This window comes from Apteryx rowi, unplaced genomic scaffold (genome assembly GCF_003343035.1).
Source record: "Apteryx rowi isolate R43461 unplaced genomic scaffold, aptRow1 scaffold_30, whole genome shotgun sequence".
Classification (NCBI taxonomy): Eukaryota; Metazoa; Chordata; class Aves; order Apterygiformes; family Apterygidae; genus Apteryx; species Apteryx rowi.
This window is the reverse complement of record NW_020449419.1, coordinates 4418054-4444435: the sequence shown is the minus strand read 5'-3', so window position 1 is coordinate 4444435 and position 26382 is coordinate 4418054. Positions and strand designations below refer to the sequence as shown.

The following is a 26382-nucleotide window of genomic DNA, read 5'->3' as shown; positions in this document are numbered from 1 at the left end:
CGGCGGCGGCGGCGGCCGGCAGTGCGGGAGGACGTCGTGGGGCGCCTGAATGCTGTGGGGGCTCCGCATTCAGGCTCAAAGTTATGCCGACGTACGGCCCACTCGGGGTTAAAAAAACAGAGAAAAATTTAGTAAGATGTACTTTAATACCCTATTGTTTCTGATTCATCATGAATCGGGAGTTTCTGTAGTCTGTTTTCTGTTTATTACGGAATGAGTATTAGTTCTCCCTCTTAATGCTTTCCATCGGTAAGAGGATACACAGTAAAAATTTCTGCCTAGCAAAATTCATCAAAAGTTGCCAGATCAATCGAATTGTATGTTTGGGATCTAAAGCGTTCAGATAAGTCAAATTCTATGATTACAAATGCTTTAGCTCACATGCATACAACAAAAAGGTAAGCAAATGCCATATCAGACAAATCGGTGTTTGCTTGATAATGGAAACTAACAAATAATACAATACAGTACTACAATAGTATACCTTAATACAATATATACATGCTGCTGGCAATTCATTCAAATTATCTTACTGAGATTACTAGGTCATTTAAATATACATGTGATGTGGATTAGGAAAGACCAGGCCTTAAACTAGTGAAACAATAAGTGTCTTGGTGAGCCATCCCGCTTAAGGATGAATTCAGTCAGCACACTGGCTCAGCCTTGACAAATAATTGATTAAAAACCTGAAAAGGTGAAAGGAATATACAGGAATCTACTTCTACCTAGTAAAACAAGTCTATGGAATAAGATGAATCAAAAAGAAATTTAAACCTATGGGGCCCCAAGCAGAAGCATATGGTATTTATGTGCTGCTGGAGTTGCATTATCAGCCAGTTTTTCTACTTCCCCAGTTCTGATTAATTTACAACAACACTATACAATGTACTGCAAGAAACCCCAAACATGTCTAATGTATCTAAATAGATATGTAGATTCAGAGAGGATTGGGTCCCTTTTGGTTTGATTCTCAGAAAGCTTCACAAAATCTCAAGCCTTTAACTGTACTGAGGAATTATTCTTTAAGGAGAAGTGAAATGAATTATGCCTCAGTGAACAATTGGGTTATCAAGGTTGTTCTCTTAGTGTTCCAGCTGTTCTATAGCACCATCTTAACATTTATGGGAGATTTCTTTTGAATTTAGTTTTATTCCCTGGTACTTACAAATAAATACATTGTGTGTYTTACAGTTGCTGTGCCAGTTAATAGCAAATACAAGTGCATAATGAACTTCTTACCTTTTATGAAACTGCTAGAACTAAAAATGACAGAGGGTGGAGGCTTCATTCAAAGGAGATCCATTAATGTAACAATAGTGAAGTCACATTAGAGCTGATAGGATTTGCAGGGAGTTTTGTACAGCACTTAACTGTGCTAACACTGTTATTTGCTCTGTGGTCTCATAAGCTCTAAAACTGTGATGAGTTCACAGCAAACCAAGCAAATGACAGTACTGCTCAGTGCTTCTCTGCTCTTTTGCAGCTGTCTTGGAAGCAGATGGACATGAACTTACTCTAGAAGAGATACCAGACTGGAATACTGTGGAAATCATAGTAAATGGGGAGACTGTATTTCACTGCAACATCAGTGACCTGGACTTTGGTAAGTACAAAGGTTTAATCAGAGCAGTCTCTCACTGAAAACACTTAGAAAGCGSTCATTTTGAAATCTAAGGCATAAACAGTCTGACTTCTGTCAACATTGTTACTTTACAGTTCTGCAGTACTTTATATTTGAGGCATTCTGAAGTGCACAAGGCAGTGCTTGGAACTTGGGACACCACTACTCAGCACCTTCCCCCATGCACCAGCACACAATCACAAGCAAGCCACTTACATTTCAGACCACAGAAGTATTAGGGCACTCTTCTCCATTCAGAATAATAAATATCTTTCTATGCCTGGGCCTTAGCTTCTTTGCTTTTTCAGCCTCCTCATTTTGGTGCTTCACTGACAGCAATTTTTTAATTGAAATTTTTGCTGCAGGAGAGACAAGGAGCTTGAGGGCTCACTTTTTCTCATGTTCTGTGCTACTGGCAGCCAAAGAAAGGCTGACAGCCACTGCTTCTCCCCTCCCCACTGTTCAACAGCCTCTTTATGGCTGGGGAAGAAGGACTTGGGGAGGGAAAGCAGAAAACTGACCGACCATAAAGGCATTTCCAGCAGCACAGCTTGATTGGTTTCACCTTCTTGCAAAGAAGCCAGACAGGACAGCAACTGGGAGGTTCCATTTGTTCTCTTTTTGGAAATTTCTGCCAACAAAAAACAACTTTTTTGTCACAGCTCAAGATGTATGCTAGACAGTGTATGCTAGCGTGCGTGTGCATTCTCTCTCTCTCTCTCTCTCTCTCTCCTGTCTATTGAATCACCTGCAGTGCTGCATCTACTTCTTGCTCTGCTTCTGATCCAAATCAAAGCTGAATCAATCTCAGATTATGCAGCTAAAAAGGATAGAGCCAATCTGGGTCAAAGTACCTTGAAGGAGAATGCAGAGGAATATGGATGCTACAATAATGAGTACTAATGCAAAATAAGAATAAATTTACTTGCATATAAGTTGTGTTTTTCTGCTTTAGGAGGTGATGGCAAGTTGGATCCACTTTGTGAAGAAGCCAGAAAAGCAGTGCTGAATGCTTACTGATTTACAGGGACACATTCTCTTTTGCCCTGTTTTTTTGTCAGGCAATTTACTTATATTACAAACGTACTAGAAATGTCAGGATACAGTGATTCTTTACACTATGTCTCTTAGACATACATGCCTCTAGATAATCTTATTTGTTGTATCCATGTGTCAACCAAGTACCAATATACTACCTTTTCCAGAACCAGTCATATGTTACTAACCTGAATATTACAAATTCATGTAGAACTGCGTCACATGTAGTTCTTATAATTTGATTTTAATAAAAAGAATCAAACTCCTGAATATCTTGCATTCTTTCAACTTTTAGAAAGTTTCCTATGTTGAAGACACAATTTCAAAGTCATTCACAACTGAAAATCAACCCAAACATTTGACTATATGGAAGTGTAATAAAGAGATGCTGTATTATCTCTAACTTTTAATGCTTTCCTGAGAAAAAAAATAATTGTCAGAGAGATTTTATTTATCTACAGTCTAAAGACTAGAATTCTCTACTCTTAGTCATACAGAAGATGGGCCAGTTCTGCTCTTCCGTTGGCCAGAAGTGTCCCACAGAGTATTCTTGGGTCATTAGACACAGCACAAGGGTACACAGAGAGGGAATTTGGCATACTTACAAGGATAGGGCTAAAGCTGATGGGATGTCACCATAACTGATACTCCACCAGGTATCTCAAAATGACGCTGCTTTTTCAGTCGCTCTATTTTTGTTTTTGATAACTAGTGTATGAGAGTTCTTTTTTTTTTTTAACTCCTGATTTATCAATATATAATCTCAACCTCAACTTCATTTTAAAGATACTTTTGGCCCAGATAAATTCAGCAGTTTGCAAACAAACATATGCCAGAATGCTGGTACTCTGAATAGTTTTCAGTTTGGGCCATAGCTAAAGAAGTAGTTAGTCTTTGCATCCTAACGTAGTGCTATGAACAAAGAAACTCAGCATTAGCACAGGTTAAGGAGTGTTAGGCTGCACAGCTATAGTTTCTAATGTAGCAGCAGGTGAGACAGGCTGACCGTTATAAAGCCAAGGATGAACAAATCCTACCACTCACAATATCGCCTATCAGCTGTAACCTGCAGAGAGATAGCTTCAGTTACAAATGAACCACATTTACTGCAGTACTGATACAAAACAAACAGTGTTGTCAAAATAACGCTATTGCTATGCAATACAGTCTCTTACCAATAACCTAAAGATGCCAGAGGCATTAAAGAAACTATCCTCCAGTAAGTGAGAAAAAAAATACCAGTAGTCAAAATTGAGTGAAGCAGAAACTGAAATGTCCCTCTAGAAGACTGAAACATTTTTGCTTTCTGCCACTCTGATAAAACAAGAACAGAAATTGAAAACATTCAGACTAAACCTTGCTGAGAAGATGCATAAAATTAACTGTGATGCAGATAAAGGACCATTCTGCAGCAGGCACTCGCAAAGACCAAAGGCTGGGCTTAGCTGTTGGCCCCACTCTGGTTCTGCACTGTACAGGCAGCACTGAGTGCCCACCTCACCATCGTTCTGACCCAAAATAGTCACTGAACAAACTCTCATCCACCATAACCTAATTCCAGCCTCCAGCTGTAACCCGCAGCACAGAGAGGTTCTTAAAAAACAACCAACCAACCCCCCCCCACACACACACACAACTACTGCGTTTGGCAGCAGGGCACCTCCAGAGGGGCCTCTCTTCCCAGCAGAGGCGCACGCCGTGCTGTAGCAGTAACCACTTAACCGCTGCCCCAGGAACTGTGCGCAGAGCTCTTCATGGCAGCAGCTTTCAGAGCTAGGGTATATTCCTGCCCCTAAAGCCCCAAATCAGAACTGCGCAAGAATGGATTACTGCTCCCTCTCCCTCTGGCGGTAGATTGTTTATTGGCCTCTTAGGTAAATGCAAATTAATTAGACTAAGTTAGTTTAAATAATGTTAATTCTAGAGCAGGATTTATTCCAAAAGATGAGAGACTAAGCTCCCCAGACCTCCTGAGCATCAAATGACATGAATATCAATGCAAATGCTCCAGGCAAAAGAACTCACCAGGGTGACTAATTTATTAAAAAAGAAAAAAAAAAGTTTTAAAGTTTTACTGTGTTCAGGGTCTGTGTAATATCAGCCTGAGAATGTTTCTGATATACCTCCAAGTCAGAATGAGAAAAGTTTTTTAGGGAGATGTTAAGTCTTAATAAAACAACTTGTTTAGCTGGAATAAATATAAGCTTTGAGGAACACAAGGCTTCACTTCTGAAAGAGAAGCAGGAGACTTCAAGACAAGTATGGGTTGAGAACAACCTCTCTGATTTTGTTTTAGAGTAATATTATGACCAAATCAAAGATCAGAGACAAATAAAACCTTTTTAATACGACAGGCTACTTCCATCCAGTAAGGTAAAATATTAGCTCCATCAGACATTTTGAACAAGGCTGGCTAAAAGGCATAAGAGATCTGAGATCCTGTTGCTGTGCTTTTGTTACAAAAGGGAAAAATAAATACAAATTTGAAGTAGCCCATTCAGTTTGATACCCGTCCCCTAAACATTACCTGCAATTAGTTGCCATGGCACTAGCAGGCAGCTGGATATTTGAAGGCACTGTAGTAGCCACTTGGACAAAGACATTTAATATTTTTTTATACGTTAAATAACTACACTTCTTTCGAAGTCTCCCTCGTTTTTAAGGGGATTATCTGCCCCACAGATAATTATGGCCATTTGAGAATGACTGAACTAGCCTGCAGATCCTCTCTACAGCGACTTCCATCCAGGCTATTGCGATGAAGTCAGATCAGGAGGAAGAAAGCAGCAGCAGCAAATTATTCCAGTAGTAACTCCAGCTAAATTGCTGTGCAGCCTTTATGGTTTGACTAATTGTCTCATTAAGACACATTTCTGATCACTGAAATGGATCTCAAGTATTTTTAATCACTGAAAAAATTATACCACTAAGAGCCTCTCTCCCTCCTATCCTCAGCGCTATTTGCGATGGAAAACACACAAAGGCCCCTGTTGATTGGAGCCCCACTGTTGCACAGTTGGCAGTCAAATGGTACTAATGGCACAATAACACAATATAACTAAAATAGCTTGCCTTTTAGAGTAACAGTCTCTTATAACATGATTAAACTCTGTCATGGCTGTTTCCTCATGTTTTGCAAATTGCTTCAGAAAATCTGACAATTTTCCAGTAATTTCTTCAAAAGGGGAGGCGACAATAAAAAACACGGAATCAGCTATCAAGAAACAAATTAACAACACTTGATACATAAAAAAAAAAAAAGAAAAAAAACAACTGCATGCAGCACATGCAGCGCAGCAGCCTGATTGCATGGCACCCAGTCCGTTCCCCTTAGGCAATGCAGCCCCAGAGCATGAGTTTGTCCCATCTAATTGCAGACACTTTGAGATACTTAATTTAGGAGCTGGCTTGCCCTAGGCTACCTCTATAACTGATGAAGAGAGGCATCTCCGCAGAGCGATTCACATCTCTACTCACTAAAATGATAGTATGACTGCTAGTCTCCTAATTCAGGAACTTAATATTGTCTGGAACCAAACAACAAAAAAAGAAATGAAGCTTCTTCTTCATCTGAGGAGCAGGTTTAAAAAGGAACGAGCTGGCATTATTTGCCCTACTATTGACATGATGTTTACGCTATTTGCAAACAGGAAGATTTCACTCTCGGCCATCACTCACAGTGGCTGCACAAACTGTACACTGCAGCAAAGCATTTCCCCTTACAAGAGTTACAGACGTTTATCCCATATATTATCATGTTAAAGACAGCAGCCACTTAGGCTTCTGAGAATAAGCTGTTTGAAAACTAAGGCAAAAGTGGCACAGCCATTGCTAGGAGATGTATAATTTTGTGATGTTCAGTCTGACCAAAAACCCTGCAAAGACCTAGGAACTGTTTCATGGAGATGGAAGTGATGCATAGGAAGGAATTCACTCCATACATGTACTCAAGCAGAATGGAAAAGATCCTATATATTCTCAAGTGTTTACTGSTTGTTTAAAAGTTAGAGTATGATGGTGATCATGTGCTTGGAAAAATAAAACAACATATAGCTGATGTCAGTATGATTCTTGAAAAGAGTTTAAAGTTTATTAGCAGGACAATGTTGAATTAGTTTAATAGTACTTTTTTTTTTTTAATTATCAATGAGACTTCACATAATTTTCCATCCTCTTCATTTTGCATGTTGGCCATTCAGCAAGGTAGTATTAAACATGGCTGAATGGCAGCACTAAGAATTTCTGTGTATCATTTTTACATACTAAGAGAGAGTCCGTCACAGATTTGCTTTGTGTTCTGGATGAAATTGCTTCTCTCTCTCCTTCATCTGAAATGGAGATAACCGCTGTGAGTCACTGAGATCTTGTGCTCCCTAATGTATTTTCCAATTCTCTGATAAAAAGTGATAAACAACTACTTGTATTGCGCTCCACAAACAGTGCAGGGAAATGTTTTATTCCAATACATGCATTCTTTAAACAAAGAAAAAAAGACTGTCTTTTTTAAGCTGAAAAATTATAACAAACTCAATCATTTCTGCTTTTGACAGTCCTTTTAACTATCCAGATTGCTTTTGGTTATTTTAAGACATTTTTGTTTAAAACATTTAGAATGTTCCCTATCAAAGCCTTATGTGTTGCAAGTGGAAAATAGCCTAAGATACATGCAACATTCTTCCGCTCTATTGAGGCACATATTTACAAGAACCATTACTCAGTAGAGGCTCATTCAAAGGAGAAGCAAGATGCATTACTAATTTAAGAAGAATTTAAATTTACTTGCTACAGATTTCAGTTTTGATCAATTTTGTAAGGCAGCTTTAAGAAAAGACAGGATTGTTCTGCACCCACACACAGGCACTATTCAGATACATGAATATTTACTCATATATACATATATATAAGGCAGTGTCCAGTAAGGTCATTTGAAGTATAGTCAGAAACATCACAAATCAGTGGTTTTCGCATGGACTTTGGGATAAATTCTGAGGCATAGACTATGCTAGAGAAATCTCAGTTTACTCTCCTTTGAGCTTTGTTACAGAGACAGGTACCACAAAGTTGGAACATTCTGCATAAATCTATTGAGCTGCACAGTATTGTGCTCACTACAAAAAATAGTTTTACTGGTAAGTCTAATGAGAGGCTTGAGGGCTTTGATATAGGCCTAAGAATAATCATACTTAGTGTAGCATGTCCTACTTTTTTTTAAATGCATGGGAATATCAGAACAGTGATACTGAAGAAAAGGAGAAATATCAGAGTTTTTTTGTTGACCGCCCCTGTGGAAGCTCTTTATGTGTAGTCATATACTAATGTGCGTACTCAGATATATCTTCCTGAAGCCTGTGGAGTTTTGTCTAAGCAAGAGCTCCAGAATATATGTGTGTGCATATAAATATATTAAAGAATGTCTGTTTCATAATAAGCAGGGTATATCGTGGTATAAATATTGCAGAGTACACTAAATAAGCATGGTCACATATGACCAGATAGTTTTTAAATGAACATATCACAAGAGAGGTTAATTATGTAAGTGTGTAACCAGGTACCGTTCAGAATCACTGGAGATTAAGTTACTTTATTCCTCTTTATCTCTTCTTTGGTAACAGCCTACTGCCTACTCAGAAGAAGAGAGAATCCCGAAGCATCACAGAGTTTCAGCTCTTAATCAACTTTAAAATGAGAGAGTTTTGTCAACAATAGTTTGAAATTCTGATAATCCAATAATTTTCTTCAACATAGTTTTGTGTCTGCTGGCATGAAATACCATTTAAGATGCAAAGCTGCAAAGTATTTGTGCTTTTTTTTGGTTTCTTTAGCTGCACAGGGGACAGAAGAAGTCTTACAGTGTATTTTATGTTTATGTATTTGTCAGATATATTGCCACAAAAAAATATAACCCCAAAAAACTGCACACGCAGACTTCTTCAAAACTGATTGTTAGTGTCAGATACTAATATCCCAGGGGTAACATGCAACTTTACCATATTAATAAGACTTTTCCAGACATGAAAAGATATTGTGTTTCAGCCCAGACACCCAAATATTAAGTCTGATGCAATCTGGTTTTGCTTGGGCCATGAAATTCACAGAGAAAACTGTCCAGTGTTCACCCTATACAACAGGATCAACATTGCAAACACTGTTTAATTAAAAATATGTTTGAGCAAACTGCGCTAGCACAAAGAAAACTGCTGAAGAAAGATTTAATCACATAAAATTCTTAAAGAGATTGGCTAGGTCTTGCTTTCAGATTACTTAAGTACTGCTTAAAACGTGTAATTAACATATAGTAATAAATATTTCATCTTTAACAAGCCTATTGGGAGCAGTTTGTTAAACATTTATTTCTAGTCAGGGGGAATTATGTACTATCATTTTATCATGTTATGTATTAGACAGTTTTATTTCATCCCTTTGATAGCCACAGTAGTGAAGACACTCATTTGAGGAAACAGTATACTCTGGAAACAAATGTGTTTTGTTTTTTACTAATTAAGTTTACCCTTGCAAAGTCTGGGCTACCATACAGTAAGAGCTCATATTTACTTGACCGCCTCTCCTGTGGAACTGACCTGCTACAGATTTGGGAACTTTACCGGAAAGCCCAGCCAGGTTACCCAGGGGGTCACTGCACAAGTAACCTACACTGCGCTGCACGCCTCGAACAGCCCTGCGGAGAGAGAGTTCTTGGCCTGTCACCACTTTGTGTGCTGATATCYAACAGGAGATATTTAAAAATAAATGGATATTGTAGAAGTTTAAAGTCTGGATTCATGTAGACTTATGTTGCCAAAAGATGCCCAAATCCACACCATAAGTGGCACTCTAGTTTTTTATAGTCTTAATTATTTGAACTGTAAAATGCAATTTTATTCTATAGAGCTTTTCTAGTCAATATATATTAGCATTCCCAGGCAGAAGCCACCTAAGTTAAAATTGATAAAACAGTAACAAGGATAGCAGTCACATTTGTTTCCAAATTTATGTTTAATAAACAATAATGCTTGAAGATTAAGCATATTGCCATGGCATAAGACCTTTTTATTAACACTTTTCCAACTCTATTTCCTCCTTCCCAATTAGAAACTACTGCTTCCTGAAGGTGAAGCCAAAGTTACCTTTTAGGAACTCTGACAGACTTACTGAATTTTTTTGGATGTAGACACCCATTAAGGTAAATCAGCATCACCCTGTGAATACCCAGAAYGTCCATTGCAAGGCCAAACAAAATTTATAAATGTTACATAAACACTTAAGATCTTTATGAACATTTTATTCTACCTTGTGTTTGTCAGCTGAGGAAACACAAATGTAAACAGCAGAGATCATATACACTGCTCTGCAAACCACGCAACAGCACACTGAACAAGGGCAATCACTCCTTAAGTCAGTCACGAGCGCATGGATCAGGCCAGCAGCCCAGGGCCATTGAGGGACCTGTTCTCCTACACGTTTTCTCTACTCAGGGACTCCGCACAAGGTAGTGTCACAGGTGCGCAGAGGAATTTGTGAGAGCACTAAAACGTTACCGTCCTTTGGCTACAGCTTTTATTCCATTGCAAGGCCAACTAAACTGTGGTCACTTGAACCACTACTCAAACAAACCCATTATACTGATAATGCTTAATGTCCATCTGAGGAAAACAACCAAGAGCCGGGCTAAGCACCTCCTGGTCTTCCCTTGGGATAGTCTGAGCAGAGTCTCCATTCCAAAAGGGGGAGAGCATAAAGCTGGCTCGGTATGACACTGTCAGAAAGTTTTTTCCATACTCTTTTATGAGAATGTCAGTGCATTTATGGGCAACTGAATAGGAGGTAAAGATTTCTGCAAAAGAAATTATATTTCAGTATTTCACACAGCATCTTTAGTGATGACTACAACTGTTTTCCTCTCTAAATAAATTAGATCTCCATTTGCCATTAATGACTGCATCACTTAAATATCACGAAGGAACCGCCTGGTGCGCTTATTAATAATTGAAAACTTTGGAGAAATCTGTGAAACATTTTCAATCAAAGCTAATAAATCTCAAACATTTTTGTTTCCTGCATCATTTTTTCTCTTGTTCTTTTATTCTTTTTTAGACAATAGGCCAAATTTTAAATAATGGCATTAAGAAAAATTAATGCACAATCCGAAATTACAGTTAAGAAGTATTTAAAATCAGAAATGGTTTGACCAGTAAGAAAAAGCAAGAATTACGGAATGGGCAATGTTCCCCCATCTCCTTCTTGCAAATATATTGAATTTCTATTTCAGTCTGTATGCAGTTTGCTAATATCTTACACTGATGATTAAGAAAACGTTAAACACATAATCTCTGTTCTTGGTCTGCATAAGCCTGAAGAAAAGCTTTCAATAATCATTGCTTCATCAGTAGAGTCCGTCAAGGACTCCTGCTGCTACACAACTGGACTTTACAAAGCTACTAAATGACCAAAGGGAACAAAAAATACCCAAGACTTTTTGATTAAAGTGAATAGAAATCTTGAATGCTTTTGGCTTTGTCATTTAAAGTTCTACACTGTAATAATTCTACTCAGCGACCTTTACTATGCAGGGACAGCGGCAAAAAGATATACACAAAATTAGCCTCATCTGCAGAGATCTTTGGATGTGGTATGGTCTATTTTTTCCATGAACACAGAAAGGCTCTAGGAAAGGTAGTGATCATAGCTCCAAGTGCTGCAATCCTGCCTGCAGAACATGGAAGAGCAGGAAGAGCAACGTCCAGTGCCTGTGCCTCCTGGCAGGCAAGGCCTGCCGGGGATCATCACCAGAGCCCGGCAGAGGCAGGTCATTCTTCGCCTCCACCCGTGGAAAGACAATGGACCTTCTTCTTTTTAAAGAAAACACACATTTCTCTACCATCTTTCATCCGGAGGTTTCCTCACCTTTCCCAAACAAGCCTCAGTGTGCTCACACTGCAAATAGCAGTATTTTACATACTGAGAAGCCAGTGCACTGAAGCAAGCTTCTCCAGCCTGTGCCTGCAGCAATCAGAAACCAAGAGATTAGAGCAAGGAGAGCAACCAGCTACACACCAGTGAATAGACCCCCATTGAAACAGCTTTCTTTGCAGGATTGTTGTGGTCACAAGATGCTCTTACTTTTTATTTGAAGCGTCTGGTGCATTTTGGCCTCAGGAATACCAGAGGCTAAATTTAGCCATCATATTAATGCACGTTGCCTTGATAGCTTTGCCAGCTGTTTGCATCAGAAATCTGTCTGTCATTTACTGTGTTTTTCTCTAGACCTTCAAGTCCATGGAAGCTCTGATGATAACCCAGAGGATGACAGCCGCTCCACCCTGAGGGTGGGAGGAGAAACGCCTAACCAATTCCCACCGGCTGGTCTCTTACCTGCCCGCAGAAAGCACGAGCACAGGGAGCCTGCAGGCTCCTCCACCTCCTGCTCCAGCCRGAGAGCCTTTCCCAGCAGCCATCCTCAGCCTCCTTTCTGCAGTGTAACTCCTTAACTCTTGTCCTTTCCACAGTGGAAATGGTGGGCAATGCCCCATGGGGCGGCAAGGGTCTGCRCAGGGACCCCCTGGCCCACCACGGGCATTCAGGGACCAGCCATGGCCCTCCATTCTGGAGAAAAAAGTAAAGAACTTAGGATACAGATGCAAAGGAGATAGAGACAGGCCAGCCAGGGCTGGACTGCAGCCTGTCTGGGCTTTGAGCAGCTAGCAACAGCCAGGGTTTGCCTGGCTGCCCCCGTCAGCAGTAATTAACAGGTCACCTGTTCTGGGAACTCGTTAGCCCAGCAAGGCCCCGATAGGCCCAGTGCTGACCTGCAAAATTAAAACATACTGAATTTGCTGAACCAACATACAGTAGCAGATTTTTCATCTTTGACCAGACCTGCTACCTTTACACCAAATTTGTATCTGCTTTTAGGGATTTTCAGGTTCTACATGATTTTTGAGTGCCCATGTATTTTGTATTTTGTTTTAAACAACATTCTAGTCCTATGTGCCACAAAAARCTAGATCAAGGAACAAGTCTGACAATTTCTGTAAAGTTAACAGCAAATCAAATGAATTAATGTGAGGAAAGGCAGTGTGTGCACGTGTGAGTGCGTGCGCGTGTGTAGCCAGAGCAGAGGTTCCCAAACATTTGTTATTTTTAGCAGCAGTGGTGGTTACTCCCCGCTTTGTACCCCAGGCAACTGGTCTGCTGTTTGTGTATCATGTTAAGAGCTACCAGAACTCTTAAGAGAGCAGCCAGAGAGAGAGYGAGTCTAGGCAAAGGGTTCTCTCCCTCTCTCACATACACACACCCACCAAAAATCAAAAAGGCACCACTTTCGTCTACTCAGTTCAAACAACCAACTCGCACTCCTGTTCTTGTCTAGTCTCAGATGCTTATTTTTACCTCCTAGAACAAGCAGAGCAGTTCCAGCTCCAGAGATCGTTTCTCCTCTGCTAGAGCAGACGTGTGATTCCAACTGTAGCAAAGGCAGAGCAGAGGTTTTCAAACACCCCTGCTGCTAGGGCATTTCATCAGATAACTACTGGGAAACAAAAATAATTTTGTGACAGAAGTTGTTCGAGCAATTTGTCTGCCGTTGTGGACATGCATCATGTGATACCTCACCTGCAAATACGATGAAGCCAATTGATTCTTGTATCATGCTGACTCTATTCTTCCTTCCAAGTTACAAAGCTATGGTTTGAATTTCAGTGTAGACTATTTGCAGAGGAGGCCTATTTAGTATTTCAGTCCTTTTCAAACATTGCACAAAGATTAAAGGATTGCTGTTTAGTATGTAAAAAGCATTTATGTCAGTTAGTTCTAYGACAATATTTGTCTTCTGTGAGATCAGAGAGATATTCTTAACCCAGTTTAAAGATGCCATTACAGAACTTGCATTCATTGTTGATAATGCACCTATTCAAAAATTTTCTTTAAACTTTTTTTTTATTCCAAGGGCCATATTAAAGGGAAGCAGAAGAATTCTATAAATAAGTATAATTTGTGCATTTAGCAACTTATGATGTTTTAATGGCTTCTGAACCTTTACTGTCCATAGTGCAGGCAACAGGAAAAGCAATTCAATTGAAACATAAGTTGAGCCAACATGCTTAGAGAAATGAACCTCTTAGATATCTGACTCCAACATTTWAAAAAAAATCTGTTTGAAAGAGATGTGTTCACTTAATTACTTTTAAAAAATTAGGATAAAATGAAATAGTCTAATATAACCCCAATTCCTTTATTACTCCTTTTAACTCAATGGTTTGGAATAATCACCTTTTTCTAGTCCAAATGCTTTGTTTTCCTCTTTGCTACTAAATTTAAGTAAGCCACTACTGAGGAAACAAACAACGAGCAGAAAAATGAGCTGCCCTAGCATTCTTATGAGTGGGATACTAATGCCAACACTCGAAGGAGAAACTGTCAAAAAAAAAAAAAAAAAAAAACCAGCCATAACAGGGAATTTAGTTCTTATGTATTTTTATTTTATTTTTTTTACATTCTTTGATGGAATTTTTATGCAACTGTTATGCCACATTCTATTTTACACAATGAAAATGGAAACCTGCCATTTACCACTTATATTTCTATTTCTTTTGTTGTTGTTTTCTACCTCCACACATACTGTGGGATAAGTGCATTTATCATATTTCATGCAGCACTGACCTGCCTTATGCAAGCAGAGAATACAATAAATGGTGCCAGCAATATTTAGCTGCACACATTCTTGCCACAGAAACATGCATTCATAAAAGCATTAAAATACTTTGGGTGACAGTTAATGCCTATCAGCTTAATGTTTTGAGCTATAGAAATGGACAGGAGACAATCTTTGCTGCTGTCAACTGCAGTACTTTAAGTTCATTAGGTTTCAAAAGACTGAATTAATTTAAATGTTTCAATGAGAGAAAAAGCCCAAGGCAACCAGCCTAATTTGAAAGGATGCTACAGAGGTTCACAAACATCAGGCTAAGTTTGGCTCTGGAGCCCATGGTAAGTACCTTGCCACATCCATTTTCTGCTCTGACAAAAGGATTTTTTACCATCATGCTGTCTCCAGGCCAAATGAAGGGACAGCATGAGACACACACCCCTTTTTGGTATCCTGCTTGTACTACTACTATCCTGCTTGATCATAGTTGAAAGGTTTTAATAAAGCTTTTCATTTTGATAAGACAAGAAGCTTTTCAGCATCACCAGACTCTCTGAATCAGACAAACCGTCAAACCTTCTTATATCGCAACCAAAATAGCAATAGCAACAGGAGGACAAAGCTTACTGCCAAGAACTTAAGAATGTCCCAAGAGCACACAGAACAGGGAATTGGGGATGGGGGTGAAATCTCATCCTTGTGTTTTCTAGCCACTTACCTCGGTGTACCAAAGCGRCAGCTCTCCTGATCTCTCATAGCCCTCCAGACACCACAGCAGAACAGGGCCCTTGGGAGGGCATTACCGTTTCCTACTTGGATACAGGCACAGCCATTCCTCTGCTTCCTACTCCACCACTTGTTCTGTTAAATGTGCAGTTCCTTCTGCTGGCCAGCAGAAAGGAAAATGTCTCTTCCTACTAGACAGTCTAGAGCGTTGCAGAAACCTACAGTCACAAGGTTCACCCAGATCCAAGTGCTCCTGGAGCAGAGGGAACCGGACTTCTGACAACATTAATTCTTATATTAGGAGGGGAAAGGAAAGCTGTGCCTACCTGCCTTCTAGCACTGCAGACAGAGTGCCGTCAAAGCGCTCTGAGGCCACCCTACTACACTGTACCTCCAACGAAGCCAAGCAACCACTATCTCCCTAGAAGAGAAACAACCCCCTGCTGTTCCCAGTCACAGCTCATGGACCTGCCACGCATTGACTGTTTTACACAGAGCCAGTTCTTAGAAGCAGTTCACTTTTATCTCCCTACTGAAAAGTATATGGCAATTGGTATCCTAATAGACAGGTAAAAACAAAGGAAAAAAAATCAATTACTACTTGTACAAAAAACACAGCACGTGCCTTTGGTCAATCAGCAACTGCTGCCTGCCCACTTTCCTCTTAAAATAAAAAAGGGCAATTAAACCAGGAATTGCCACTTCAGAGCTGAATTAATATCAGCAGGGAGATTTGAGGCAGCAATTAGCACTGGACAAAGGAGAGAGCCCACCACTTGCTGAGCAAACACAGATTTTCCATCAAGACACAACCTTTGTACAGGTGCTACCTGGTCAAAGGAAAGCAGCTTCCTGTAGTCTGGGGAAGGGAAGAAGAGTCCATCCAAAAGAGATGATGTCCACAGGAGGACCCCCACAGTTCTCTACATAGCACAGTACATCAAATCAGGCAGCCCAGAGAATGGGAGCAGCTAGTACTGTCATCTTCTTCCTTTTGAAGTCATTTGTCCAGCACTTTGCTGCTGCACTCTCCTGCTGATTACTCACTGCTGCGAGCTGTGGCCTTGTGCAGACTTCTTCCTTCCTCAGCTATCCATCCCCTACAGTTCTTTTCTTGGTCCCTTTCTGTTTCTCCCTCCTTCACCCTCCTCCACCTTATACATAAGTGGTTCACACTGCTTTTGCTATCACCCATAGACTACTGACTTTGTAATGTAACTCCTTATTTCCAACCTCTTTTCTCACATCACCAGGCCACCTTGCCACCTCTTTTCAATCTTGACAGCCAGTACATTTCTCCGAAGTCATCTATCAGCTTGATGGTAGCACCCTTTACTTTTTGGCTTCATTACTCCTCTCCAACACATCCAGAAATAACTGTCAACCATTTTTCCCTAGAACGATAAACGCATCCTGTTTCCTTAGTGGCTCCCAAACTCACCCTCTTCTTTTTCAGCGATCTGCATAATTGCATCATGTTGTCCATGCCTGCTCTGCTTGCTTACAGTAATTAGACAGTGCCCACAGACACTGGATCCAGAGATAGGAGACACTCCTTGTCCCAGAGAGCACTGGATCTAAATAGACAAGTGACAAAAAACAGCGGAAGATAAGTAGGACTGTTTCCTCTCCCCTCCCCCCTCTTTGTTTTTTTTTGTTTTTTTTTTTTTTTTTTTTTTTTTTTTTTTTTTTTTAAGAAACTGGGGAACAGGATGCAGAGTAATGAAGTCAGCTGGTGGATCCTTTAAACTCAAAGCAAAAAATACAAAATTTTCCAGTATTTTTCCATTCAATCTTATTTCCTCTTTCAGATGCAGCAATATATAACGCTACTAGATGGAAATGAGCTGGTGCCCTGCAGTTAGAATGTCTTTCCCTCAAAGGCCTCCAGGTTGAAAGCTGTATCCAAGAATCTTCTGAGCGACACCAGATGAGTGTTCTTGTTGCCTGTGGCGGCAGCAGCAGCAGGCTCTCGGCCAACATACCTTTGTGACAAATTGGGCAGACAGGTGAGAAGAGAGACAATTTTGACACTGACAAGCAGGGGAACATGCTGCTAAGTGCATTCAAGTCAGCTTGGTAGAATCAGACATTTAATCATCAACCTTCTGACATAAAAATAAATCAAATTGAAGTTGTGCCATCAGATATACCTTCTGGTCAGTCTCCACCTCTTTCCCCCTCCCTTCAGTTCTGAGCTGCATCTTCTCCCTCGTCCCTCCCAGAGTCACCAGCTACAGCGTCTCATCCTTAGATAAGCTGCTCTTGGTGATAGAGACTCTCGTTCCTCCAACAGCTGCACATGCTGACTCAGGAGCCAGTCATCTAAAATAAGTGCAGAGCTATCTGACTGGACTGAGCTTTTACAACCGCTATTTTCTCCAGAAACCTAAAATTTGGAGTGAAATTTTTAGAAAAGACAATCTTAGACAAAAAGAGATAAAAATCCAGGTGGGCCAAGCACCGTATTAAGTGGCAATAAATACAGAGCTAGTTACTATTGATTTTTTTTTTTCAGAACTGCAAGAAGGAGCAAGATACACATTGTGTATTTAAGAAAAAGTTGCATAGACTTTTCTCTCATTCCCCTAAGAAATCAAACTCAAAGCTTTTGATTTGTGAGGAACTTGACTTCCCCATGAATAACATCCTCAAATCAAAAACCTGGCAAAAAAATTATCCCAGGAGATAAAGCAATTGTTTAAAGTCTGATACCATATAGGTCGAGTGTGGTTCACAATAGTGCGGAAACGAGGTTTGACATAATCATAATATCCACTGTTCTTGTGTTCCTCCTGACACCAAACTAGATCAGCCCCTGGATACTTCTCAAGCTCTTCTTTCAGCAGGTCAAAGGGGAATGGTGAGATCTGGAAAGAGGTAATAATTGGCAAAGCTTTCTCTTATGCGGTGTTAGTCCCTGGTAGGAAAGGCTTTTAACCTATCGGGTGTTATACACAGCCATTGTAATTAACCATTTAGTATCAAACTAATATAATTGCTATTTGTTCTTAAAGTGACTCGTATTTCTTTAATCATTTTCACAGTGTCAGAAATGACCATCAAGTTATGAAACACACATGTTTTATATCAACACAAGTATGTAGGGAAGTGGTCATAGTCCACATCTCTGCATTTCTACAATTTTCTGGTAAAGTAGCTGGCACAATTCAAGTCCATTTGCTTGGGTAGAATTATTGAATGGTAACATAGTTCCAAGGGTACTATTCACAACATTTAAACCTAGCAAACTAGAGGTACAAATTTAAGATGCCATCAAATTATAACCTTCAGTTTTTTATATTGTTCTGTGCAAGTCATCAAGCTTTGAGTGTCACTGTCCAGTATATCACTGATGTGTTCCTACTCCACAAGACTATGAGGTTTAGATAGTCTCTTGTAAGATCAAAATGTTATAAAAATGCTAAGTATCATTATCATTTCCTCACATATTTAAAAGCATAACACCCCCCTGCTGAAAGTCTTCCCAAAGACCCTGTTTTTCTGAGGATTCGGGAGCTCACCTGTTCCAATCTAGTTATAGCCACTTGTTTCTCCAAGTCTTGACTCTTTCTTTCTTTCACAAGATCGTAGTACACTTTCCCCGTACAGAAAATCACTCGCCTGACCTCACGCGGTGTATGAGCTGCCAGCCCATTCTCAGGAATCACACGTTGGAAAGTGGTACCTAGTCAGAGCAAAAATTAGAAGAGTGCTCTCAATTGAACTGACTCTGTAATAAAGCAGCCCCAAGAAACAGTCATTTTCTGAGCAATCAGCTGGGTGCAATGGTCACAGGGCTTTGCTGCCTCTCTACTACTCTACTCTACTACTTTTCAGAYCAGCAATTCTGCTGAAGCAAACTTCAGCAGTTTAGTTTCAAGAAGTGAAAAGATTTTCAGTAAACTACTCTTCTACACTTAATAGGGAGAAACATATTGAGAGAGAATTCTTTTTTAGTTTTATGTTGTGCTTTATACCTCTAATTTTTAATTGATATGATAGCTCACTGTCGAGCAAGTGAAGGGTTAACAGGACTGAAAAAGTCTGCCAACTAAGGAGTCTGCATGGACCTGCAGGGAGGGAGGAAGCGATAAGGAGGTGTTGTGGTCTTGCCTTGCTAGCAGGGTCCTTCCGAACAGGCAAACAGCCCTGTTGGCAAGAAACTCGCAGAAATCAGCGAAAACAGTATTTGCCCAGAGTCCCAGCTGTATAAAAAAGGAGACTTGGATACTAAAGACTGTCTCAAAATTATTATTATGAGTCCACAAATTAACAAAATTAGAGAAGTTAGGGACTGAGTAATGAGTGTGGTCGGGTCAAGATGTCTACACGAAGATGGTGGCAAGACAAACRAGGCAAAGGAGGAAGCGATGTGAAGACATTGCAGTCCACCTCCCTGTTTCGCAAGGAGCAAAAGACCAYGATCACAGAACTTAACTCTGATCCATGATAACCTTCAGCTCATTATTTTAATATTTAATATTTTAATATTATCTCGCACATCCCCTCCTAATTAGCATATCAGGAAGGGGCGGGAAATGAATAATAAAGCAAAAAAAAGGCCAATGAGAAGTGGCTCTACGAACATGCAACTATGCATGAATCAGCATGGATGACATTTGCCCAGAATCCCAGCCAGGTATAAAAAAGGGTCACCGAGCAGGAGAGTGAGCAGGGACGGGAACATGACCTGACCATCCTCTCCAGCTGGACCGTGAGTATTTCCCCCCCCCCCTTTTCCTGGGATGCTGGGTTAAGGTAACTCCTCATGAGGTTGAGAGCCCTCTCGTTAAGAGAGTGAACCAAAGGCTTGCCAGTAGTAACTCCTCAAGGTTGAGGGCCCTCTTGCTAAGAGAGTGAACAAGAAAGCTTTCAAGTAGGGATAAGCAGTGCTTTCAGTTACTAGCACAGTAGCTGACTATTTCGGGTTATCCTTTCTAAACCAGTAATCGATGATTTCAGGTTATCCTTTTGAATCAATAATCAACGATTTCGGGCTATCCTTTTTCGGGCTATCCTTTCTAAGTTAGTAATCGCATTACTTTAATGGATGTTACTAATCTAAGAGCTTGCGTGAGGAAGTAAACACAGTTTTTTATTATATTACTGTCTCAGTCATTACTATCAAACTTTCGTAGCGTGACACTCACCCTTGCTGACAGTCTTTTTCAGAGATACACCAGAAATAGTTTCTTCTTTCCAAGATGATCTCAACCATGTACATTACATATTTTTAGAAAGTTTTAGAATATTTTCTATATGAAATGTGATATAAAAACATAGCATAGCACATGTTCTTGGTAAAAGTATTACAGAGCAGTTGGCAGCAAGAACCTTAATGTAACCAGATCTGGTAACTGCAAAAATATTTACACAAGCACACACATTACTACTATATACTTATGGGCTTCAAACCTCCGAGAGCTAAAATGGAATTAGCCAAAGGAAGAATTAGCATAGTACTAAGCCACATGTATGAGTGATGGGATACAGTTTCAGTTGCATATCCTGACTGCTAGATATCTTTTCCCCTGTGATATCATCTCCCAGGAGAACAACTTGCTTGGGATACATAAAACTGGAACGTATGAAAGGCAGTAATCTTGCACTGGCAGGAGAAGGGACTTGATGGTCTAAAAGATTCTTTCCATTGCTCCTTTCTGTGATTGATTAGAACTATTCCCACATCAACCAACTGCAAAGTTGCAGACAGCGGCATGACCTCCCAGTCTGAATCAGCACACCCACTTACCAGGAGAATAAGCTCCTGTTTGAATCATTTTTCTTGGAGGGAGAAAAACAGCAGCACAAATGTATGAAAGAGGAACTGATTTATGTCAGAATTATCCCATCTCACTCAACAGCAGAATTTATCATTAAAGAAGACTGAATCTGTGTTTTATTGGGTCAGCTGGAGTCAGTCTCCCCCTCCTTCTCAGCTTTCAGTTAAAAACAGAGCAGAGTCAGCTGAGAGTCAGCAATACTTCACTTGCTGTCATCTTCAGCAGAAACATGAAAGTAAATCAAAATTAGGTGTCAATTAAGAGTTTTGGCTGCTACCGAGAGTTAGCCTGAAGTAGAAGGGCACCCCAAGACTTAATCAAAAGGACACCTCACAATCCTTACAGAACTTCTAATCTGCAATCATTCTTTCTAATGCAAAGAAATGTAATTGCAATCATGTGATCACACGCACACACATTGTAATCATGTTTTCTAATCTAATAATTCTATAAGCTTTTAAAACCAGAAGTCAAACCCAGCAACATTCTCTGCCTGAAAAGAAAGCTGGACTCACCTACAAAAAGGAGATACTGCAACATTTAAGGATGTTTAGAAATGTTAATATGCTTTAAAGAAAAAAAGGAATAAAAAAGAAAAATCTAAGCAGTTATTCTATCCTGACAGCAGTCTGGATATCAGCTAGAACTTGAACCACCATACACATACATGCACACTCACTCTCTCTCCCCTCTTAGTGGTGCGAACTGCTATATTCACTTACTACATTTCCCCACACTACTTCTGTGCCACTCGATATGTTCCAACCAGTGCATAGCAAGGCCAATCCATTTGGGGGTTTTTCGGTATTGCACTGGCAGTTGCTACATTGTCTCTTGGTGCTAACAGCACGCCGACAGCAGCCATGGGTGCTAGTGCAAAGCAGGTTCACTGATTTTGCTTTAGACTACTAGTATGATGTGGCAGCTCCAGAAACGAGTACAGCAAGAAGAAATGGGCCCATCGTTCTTCAGAATGGGCATAGTGCAGTTGCAATCTGTCTCTCCTGTCTATGGGGGGCAGTACAAAGAACAATTAAATTTTTTAGTGGAGGGAAAAAGAGAGGAGGGACCTAACAGCCTATTGAGGGGAACACCCCTGCAGAGAGGAAAATGTACTTTCCACTGCCTTTAAGATTAATGGTTGGTTAGGCGGTAAGTCAGTTAAAATTAAAAATTCTTACTTGAATGCAGACTCACTCTTCATCCAAAGTCCATGTCATATCTCTTCACAACAGCTCCACAAAAATTAAGCCAAAGGAAGACACAGACTCTCGAGAATAGATTCTCTTTTCRCATTTACAATCTGACATGTGACTTTGCATAGCTGATTATCTGTCCATAATACTTTAAGTCAACCTACCAGATACCATTTCATCAAAACTGGATTTAGCTTCTGGATGCCTCAACAGTGACTTGGGCGTCAAGATAATCAGCTGTAAGACAMAAATTTTTCCAACGCTCAGGAGCTGCTTCATCTACATTATTATATGCAATATTTACAACACTGTTCATACAAAAAACAGACACTAAATATGCCATAGATCAATTCAATGTGAATAACTTAGACACAGTAAATTAATTTTGCATTTTTTGAAAGCTTAAGAAGTTTCAAAATTATTCAAAAGATTTAGATAATCAAAACTCTAAATGTTCTCAACTACAATTGCTTATAATTCCCTTCCAGAACAAAATAAAATCACAGCCTTTGAACCAGTAAAACATTCAACAGCTCTATCTTAGTCTTTAAATTATAAAGAAGCTAAAGAGCTTCAAAGGTAAATACGGAGCTTACTCAAAAATATTTGTGCGTTTTAGCATCTGTGTTAGAAGTTGGCTAGTCTCTGAAAGAATTCAAGGCAATTGCTTTTGAAAGGAAGGTGAGAGGAAGGGAGAGAATCAATTGCAACAGCATCGAAGTTTAGCTTTAAACACGATCTAGAAAGGATGAATGTCTAAAACCAATGGAGCACTTTGGTCAGCTCTGCCAACAAGAGACTGACTGGAAGTGTTTGCACTCAAGGGAAACCCAGGCTGAGTTTCCAAATTTCACTTGGAAGTTAGCCACCACTACAGTCACAGCAAATGCCTTAATGTAGTCATAAAAATGTCCATGTCTTACGCTATATAGTTCATGTTTAAACTAGGATAAACTAACTTGCACTAATGAATTCTTCATACTATCAGAGAACATCTCTGTAGAGGAGAGGGGAAGAATCTGGCACTGGAGTGAAGCCAGCATCAGAGTCCAGACCCAAAGAGCCCGATTCAAACGCAGCAGTCACTTCTTATGCAAATACGCACACATTTTTTAAGTTCTAGCAGTTAAGCATATAGATTATATGTATACAATGTATTAGCGACACTGTATCTTGACAAGCTGACCTGGCGGTCTGCATAGCTAGAAGGAAGGAAAGCTGAAAACCAAGCTGTAGAATTCTGGTAAGTGAGAGCTGAGTTTCATTTCATCAAATCAGCCACCTTTAACCTATGTCCATTTAAGGTTTTTCACCAAGGATTCATTTTTTTATTCAGCAGTATGTCATATACAAACAAAGATCCCTTTTTAATGTAAGGGATGAGTTAATATACCTAGAATATTCAAGTCTATTACAGTAACTGTACCGGTTTTCTGAATGGCAGCAAGATCTGTCTTCTGAGGACGTGAAAGTAATTGGCTGGAGTTGAACAATTCACCACAATCCAGTTGCATTCATACAGCTGGGAAACTTCAAACTGTTCAGTGAACTCCTGAGAGAAACATTAAAGGCATAAGAAAAATATCGGGGGGGGGGGGAAAAAAATCAGAAAAAAGGCTTGAAAGCCATCCTTCTATTTCTGACTCTTAGCAACGCCCTTCCTCAAAAACTTAATTAGCAGATTTCTACTGAGATTATATTATTAGCTAGGGAAGCATCCCTACAAACAGTTCTCCTCTGTTTCTACCTCTTCCCAGAAGYGTATGCAAATAAAGGAAAAAAGCTCCCATTAATTTCAGCAGGCTTCAATAGGTGGAAGACACAAAATGGAACCCCTTTGAAAGGATCTTAAAGTTACAATTCATTTTTTTGTGTGTACAGTTAACTCTCTCTACCTCTCCCTTTTTTTGTAGGTGTCCTGTCCTCTTCTACTCTTTTATATAATATATATATCTGTTTTATATTTATGTATTTTATAATTTTTTTATATAAATAATACATAGGTGGACATAGGCATGCATAGATACAATAATCTCACCACAGACTGGTACAGCATCTAAAACAATGATGTCCTGGTCCATCATTTGAGCTCTCAGCTACTATGATAAAATTTGCACTTGCTTATTATGTGCAACTGACAGTGCTTAAGCATAGTCAGTCAAACGGAGCTTTATGCTGCCAGTGCACAGAAAAAAATCACTTTTAGGTGAGAAAGAGCATGGCTCTGAAACCATCCTTACCCCAGTGGTAACAGATCCAAAACTGAAATACACTTTTTCTTTTTTGTTTAATTGATGGGAATTTCAATTTCTACATAATAGCATTTATTAGAACTAAATTAACACAAACGCTGCAGTAGGGAAGGGCATGTTCTGTTGCCCAATATCCTGTAGAGCTTTGTACTTTTTCTGTAGATGTGACTGATCAGTCTCTGAAGTTCTTAGCTGAACCAAATTTAGAAATTAGACTAAGTTTATTAGGGAATTTGGGGATGATTCTCTTATACTTTTTGTGGAAGTAGAATTTTTATACATTGTCCTCACTTTCGTGCTCTCACCAGTACAACTGAGCTCCACTGCAAAAGCCAGGTGTGATTTCACTTAGCTTCCTTTAGAGATACCAATTTGTAATATGCACAGCAATATAACCAGGCAAAATCACTGGCCCTGAGGAACAGCCATAAAGAGATCATGCTCCCAGAGACTGATTGCACATGGCCTCCGCTTTGAAATGAAGTGGCACAGCTGCATACTTTGATTATTTTTACTAGGACCAAGTTAATGTTATACCAGCTCTTGAAGCTAAATCTAAACCCACCATACCTAGCTAAAAGGATTAAAAAAGAAAAAAGAAAAGAAAAAACTTGAATTTTTTCTTTCATGGAAAATAACTGAATGCTACTTGTGGCAATAAACTGATTTCTCAGATGATAAAGCCAACAAAACCCACGTTAAAATAAATCTCCAACAAGCAAAGAGCAGGAAAAAGGACACGGCCCTTGACAAATCCTACTTACTGGATAAGCATCAGAATCATCATTGCTCATCTGCAGAAACCTCTCAGGCCTCGCCGATGAATGCTCTGGACCCTGGTAATCATATCATTTAAAATATTAAAAAGCCAAAACAGCAGTTAGACATCAGCCTAGGTCACTCACTGCTTAAGTACTCCCTGTCACCCTTGCAGCTCTGCACCAGGCAGCACACTCAGTCCCCCAGCCAAAACCATGAAATGTTGCAGCACAGAGATAAGAGGACCTGCCACAGGACTGACATTCTTGGTCTTCCTTCTATGGGCTGTTTTCACAGGAGAAGATTAGTTTTCACATGGAGCTTCAATGCATTTATCAGTTGCAAGTAATTTCTGGCCTGTCTCAGTATATCTGCACAGCGAAGACCAGTGAAAGGCCAGTAGGTTCATGTGGACACAAGAACGACCTTGCTAATGCAGGGCCAAAAGGAGGAGGGGGAATGTCAGGAGGGCAAATATTATGTGCTTCTCAGTGTACTGCAGTGCCCCACACTTCTCAGCAGCAGACTACACTTGCATGCTGAACAGGAGCAACCACTATTTAATTGCTGATTCCCTGTGCTTTATTAGCAACACATGTGGACTCGGGATCTCTCTCCTACAATAGCTCACTGTTCAACACAGGACAAAATGCCCTAAATGAATACTTCTGCTGAAATGGATCAAAATGCATGTAAACATTATCTGCTAACTAGCCCAGGATTAATTACTGTCTCCTCAAGAGGGATTTTACATTCTGTCAAAGTACTGAACACTCAAGTCCTCTTTCTCGCTAGCAGCTCCCAAAGCAATTTCTTCTAACGCACACTGTTAGCCCCATTTTATACTAACAAAACACACATGCTGGGCAGAGGCAACATCAGGAATAAGGAATGTAACAGAATCTGTTGTCTCCCCCCTCTCAAATCTCTCCACAGCTCTTAAGTTAAAGACGTTTATAAAGAAGTTTTGCTTCTCTCATTCTCAAAGCCTATCTCCACTTTTAAGGTGCCAAATACTCTGGTCATAAGTGAGTAGGGGCTTGGAAGAAAGAGGCAAAGCCAAGTGAAACTGGTGCACAGCAGGAGTCTAATATTGCAATAGTGCTTCTGTATGCATCTATTTGCTGTAAACCAAACCCTACCCCAAGCACAATCTTCACACAGAGATAAAACACATACAGCACTCCACAAGCATACTGAATGCAATAGGCTGGAAACAGATGTCGCTAGCACACGGTTACAAGAGACACAGAGGCTTCCCTAACATACACACGCATGTTGCCCCAGCAACAACCTCAGTCCAAGGCCTCAGTGTCCACATCCATCTTTGATTTCTCTGCTGACACTGCCAGTCAGACTG

The 26382-nt window shown here is 39.9% G+C and overlaps 2 protein-coding genes across 7 annotated transcripts in view; one reads left to right on the top strand and one right to left on the bottom strand.

The window, feature by feature from the left end:
- The window catches only part of OGDHL (oxoglutarate dehydrogenase like), a 132555-nt gene that overhangs the window by 53973 nt on the left and 52200 nt on the right, over positions 1-26382 (bottom strand). For 3 of the 6 annotated variants that reach the window (XM_026069934.1, XM_026069936.1, XM_026069937.1), the window contains 6 exons: positions 25028-25099; positions 23438-23563; positions 22176-22248; positions 18554-18717; positions 17745-17899; positions 14136-17014 (listed from right to left, as the gene is read on the bottom strand). In XM_026069934.1, the coding sequence (XP_025925719.1) occupies positions 16891-17014; positions 17745-17899; positions 18554-18717; positions 22176-22248; positions 23438-23563; positions 25028-25099 (714 nt within the window). In that variant the 3' untranslated portion in view covers positions 14136-16890. Of the gene's footprint in view, positions 1-14135; positions 17015-17740; positions 17900-18553; positions 18718-22175; positions 22249-23437; positions 23564-25027; positions 25100-26382 lie in introns of those variants that run through there. The other 3 variants (XR_003254246.1, XR_003254247.1, XR_003254245.1) reach the window with 2 other exon arrangements.
- CUNH10orf53 (chromosome unknown C10orf53 homolog) lies at positions 780-2681 on the top strand. The gene is made up of 3 exons (XM_026069948.1): positions 780-804; positions 1487-1606; positions 2580-2681. Exons 1-3 carry the CDS (start codon positions 780-782, stop codon positions 2642-2644), a joined length of 210 nt encoding a protein of 69 aa, XP_025925733.1. The 3' UTR covers positions 2645-2681.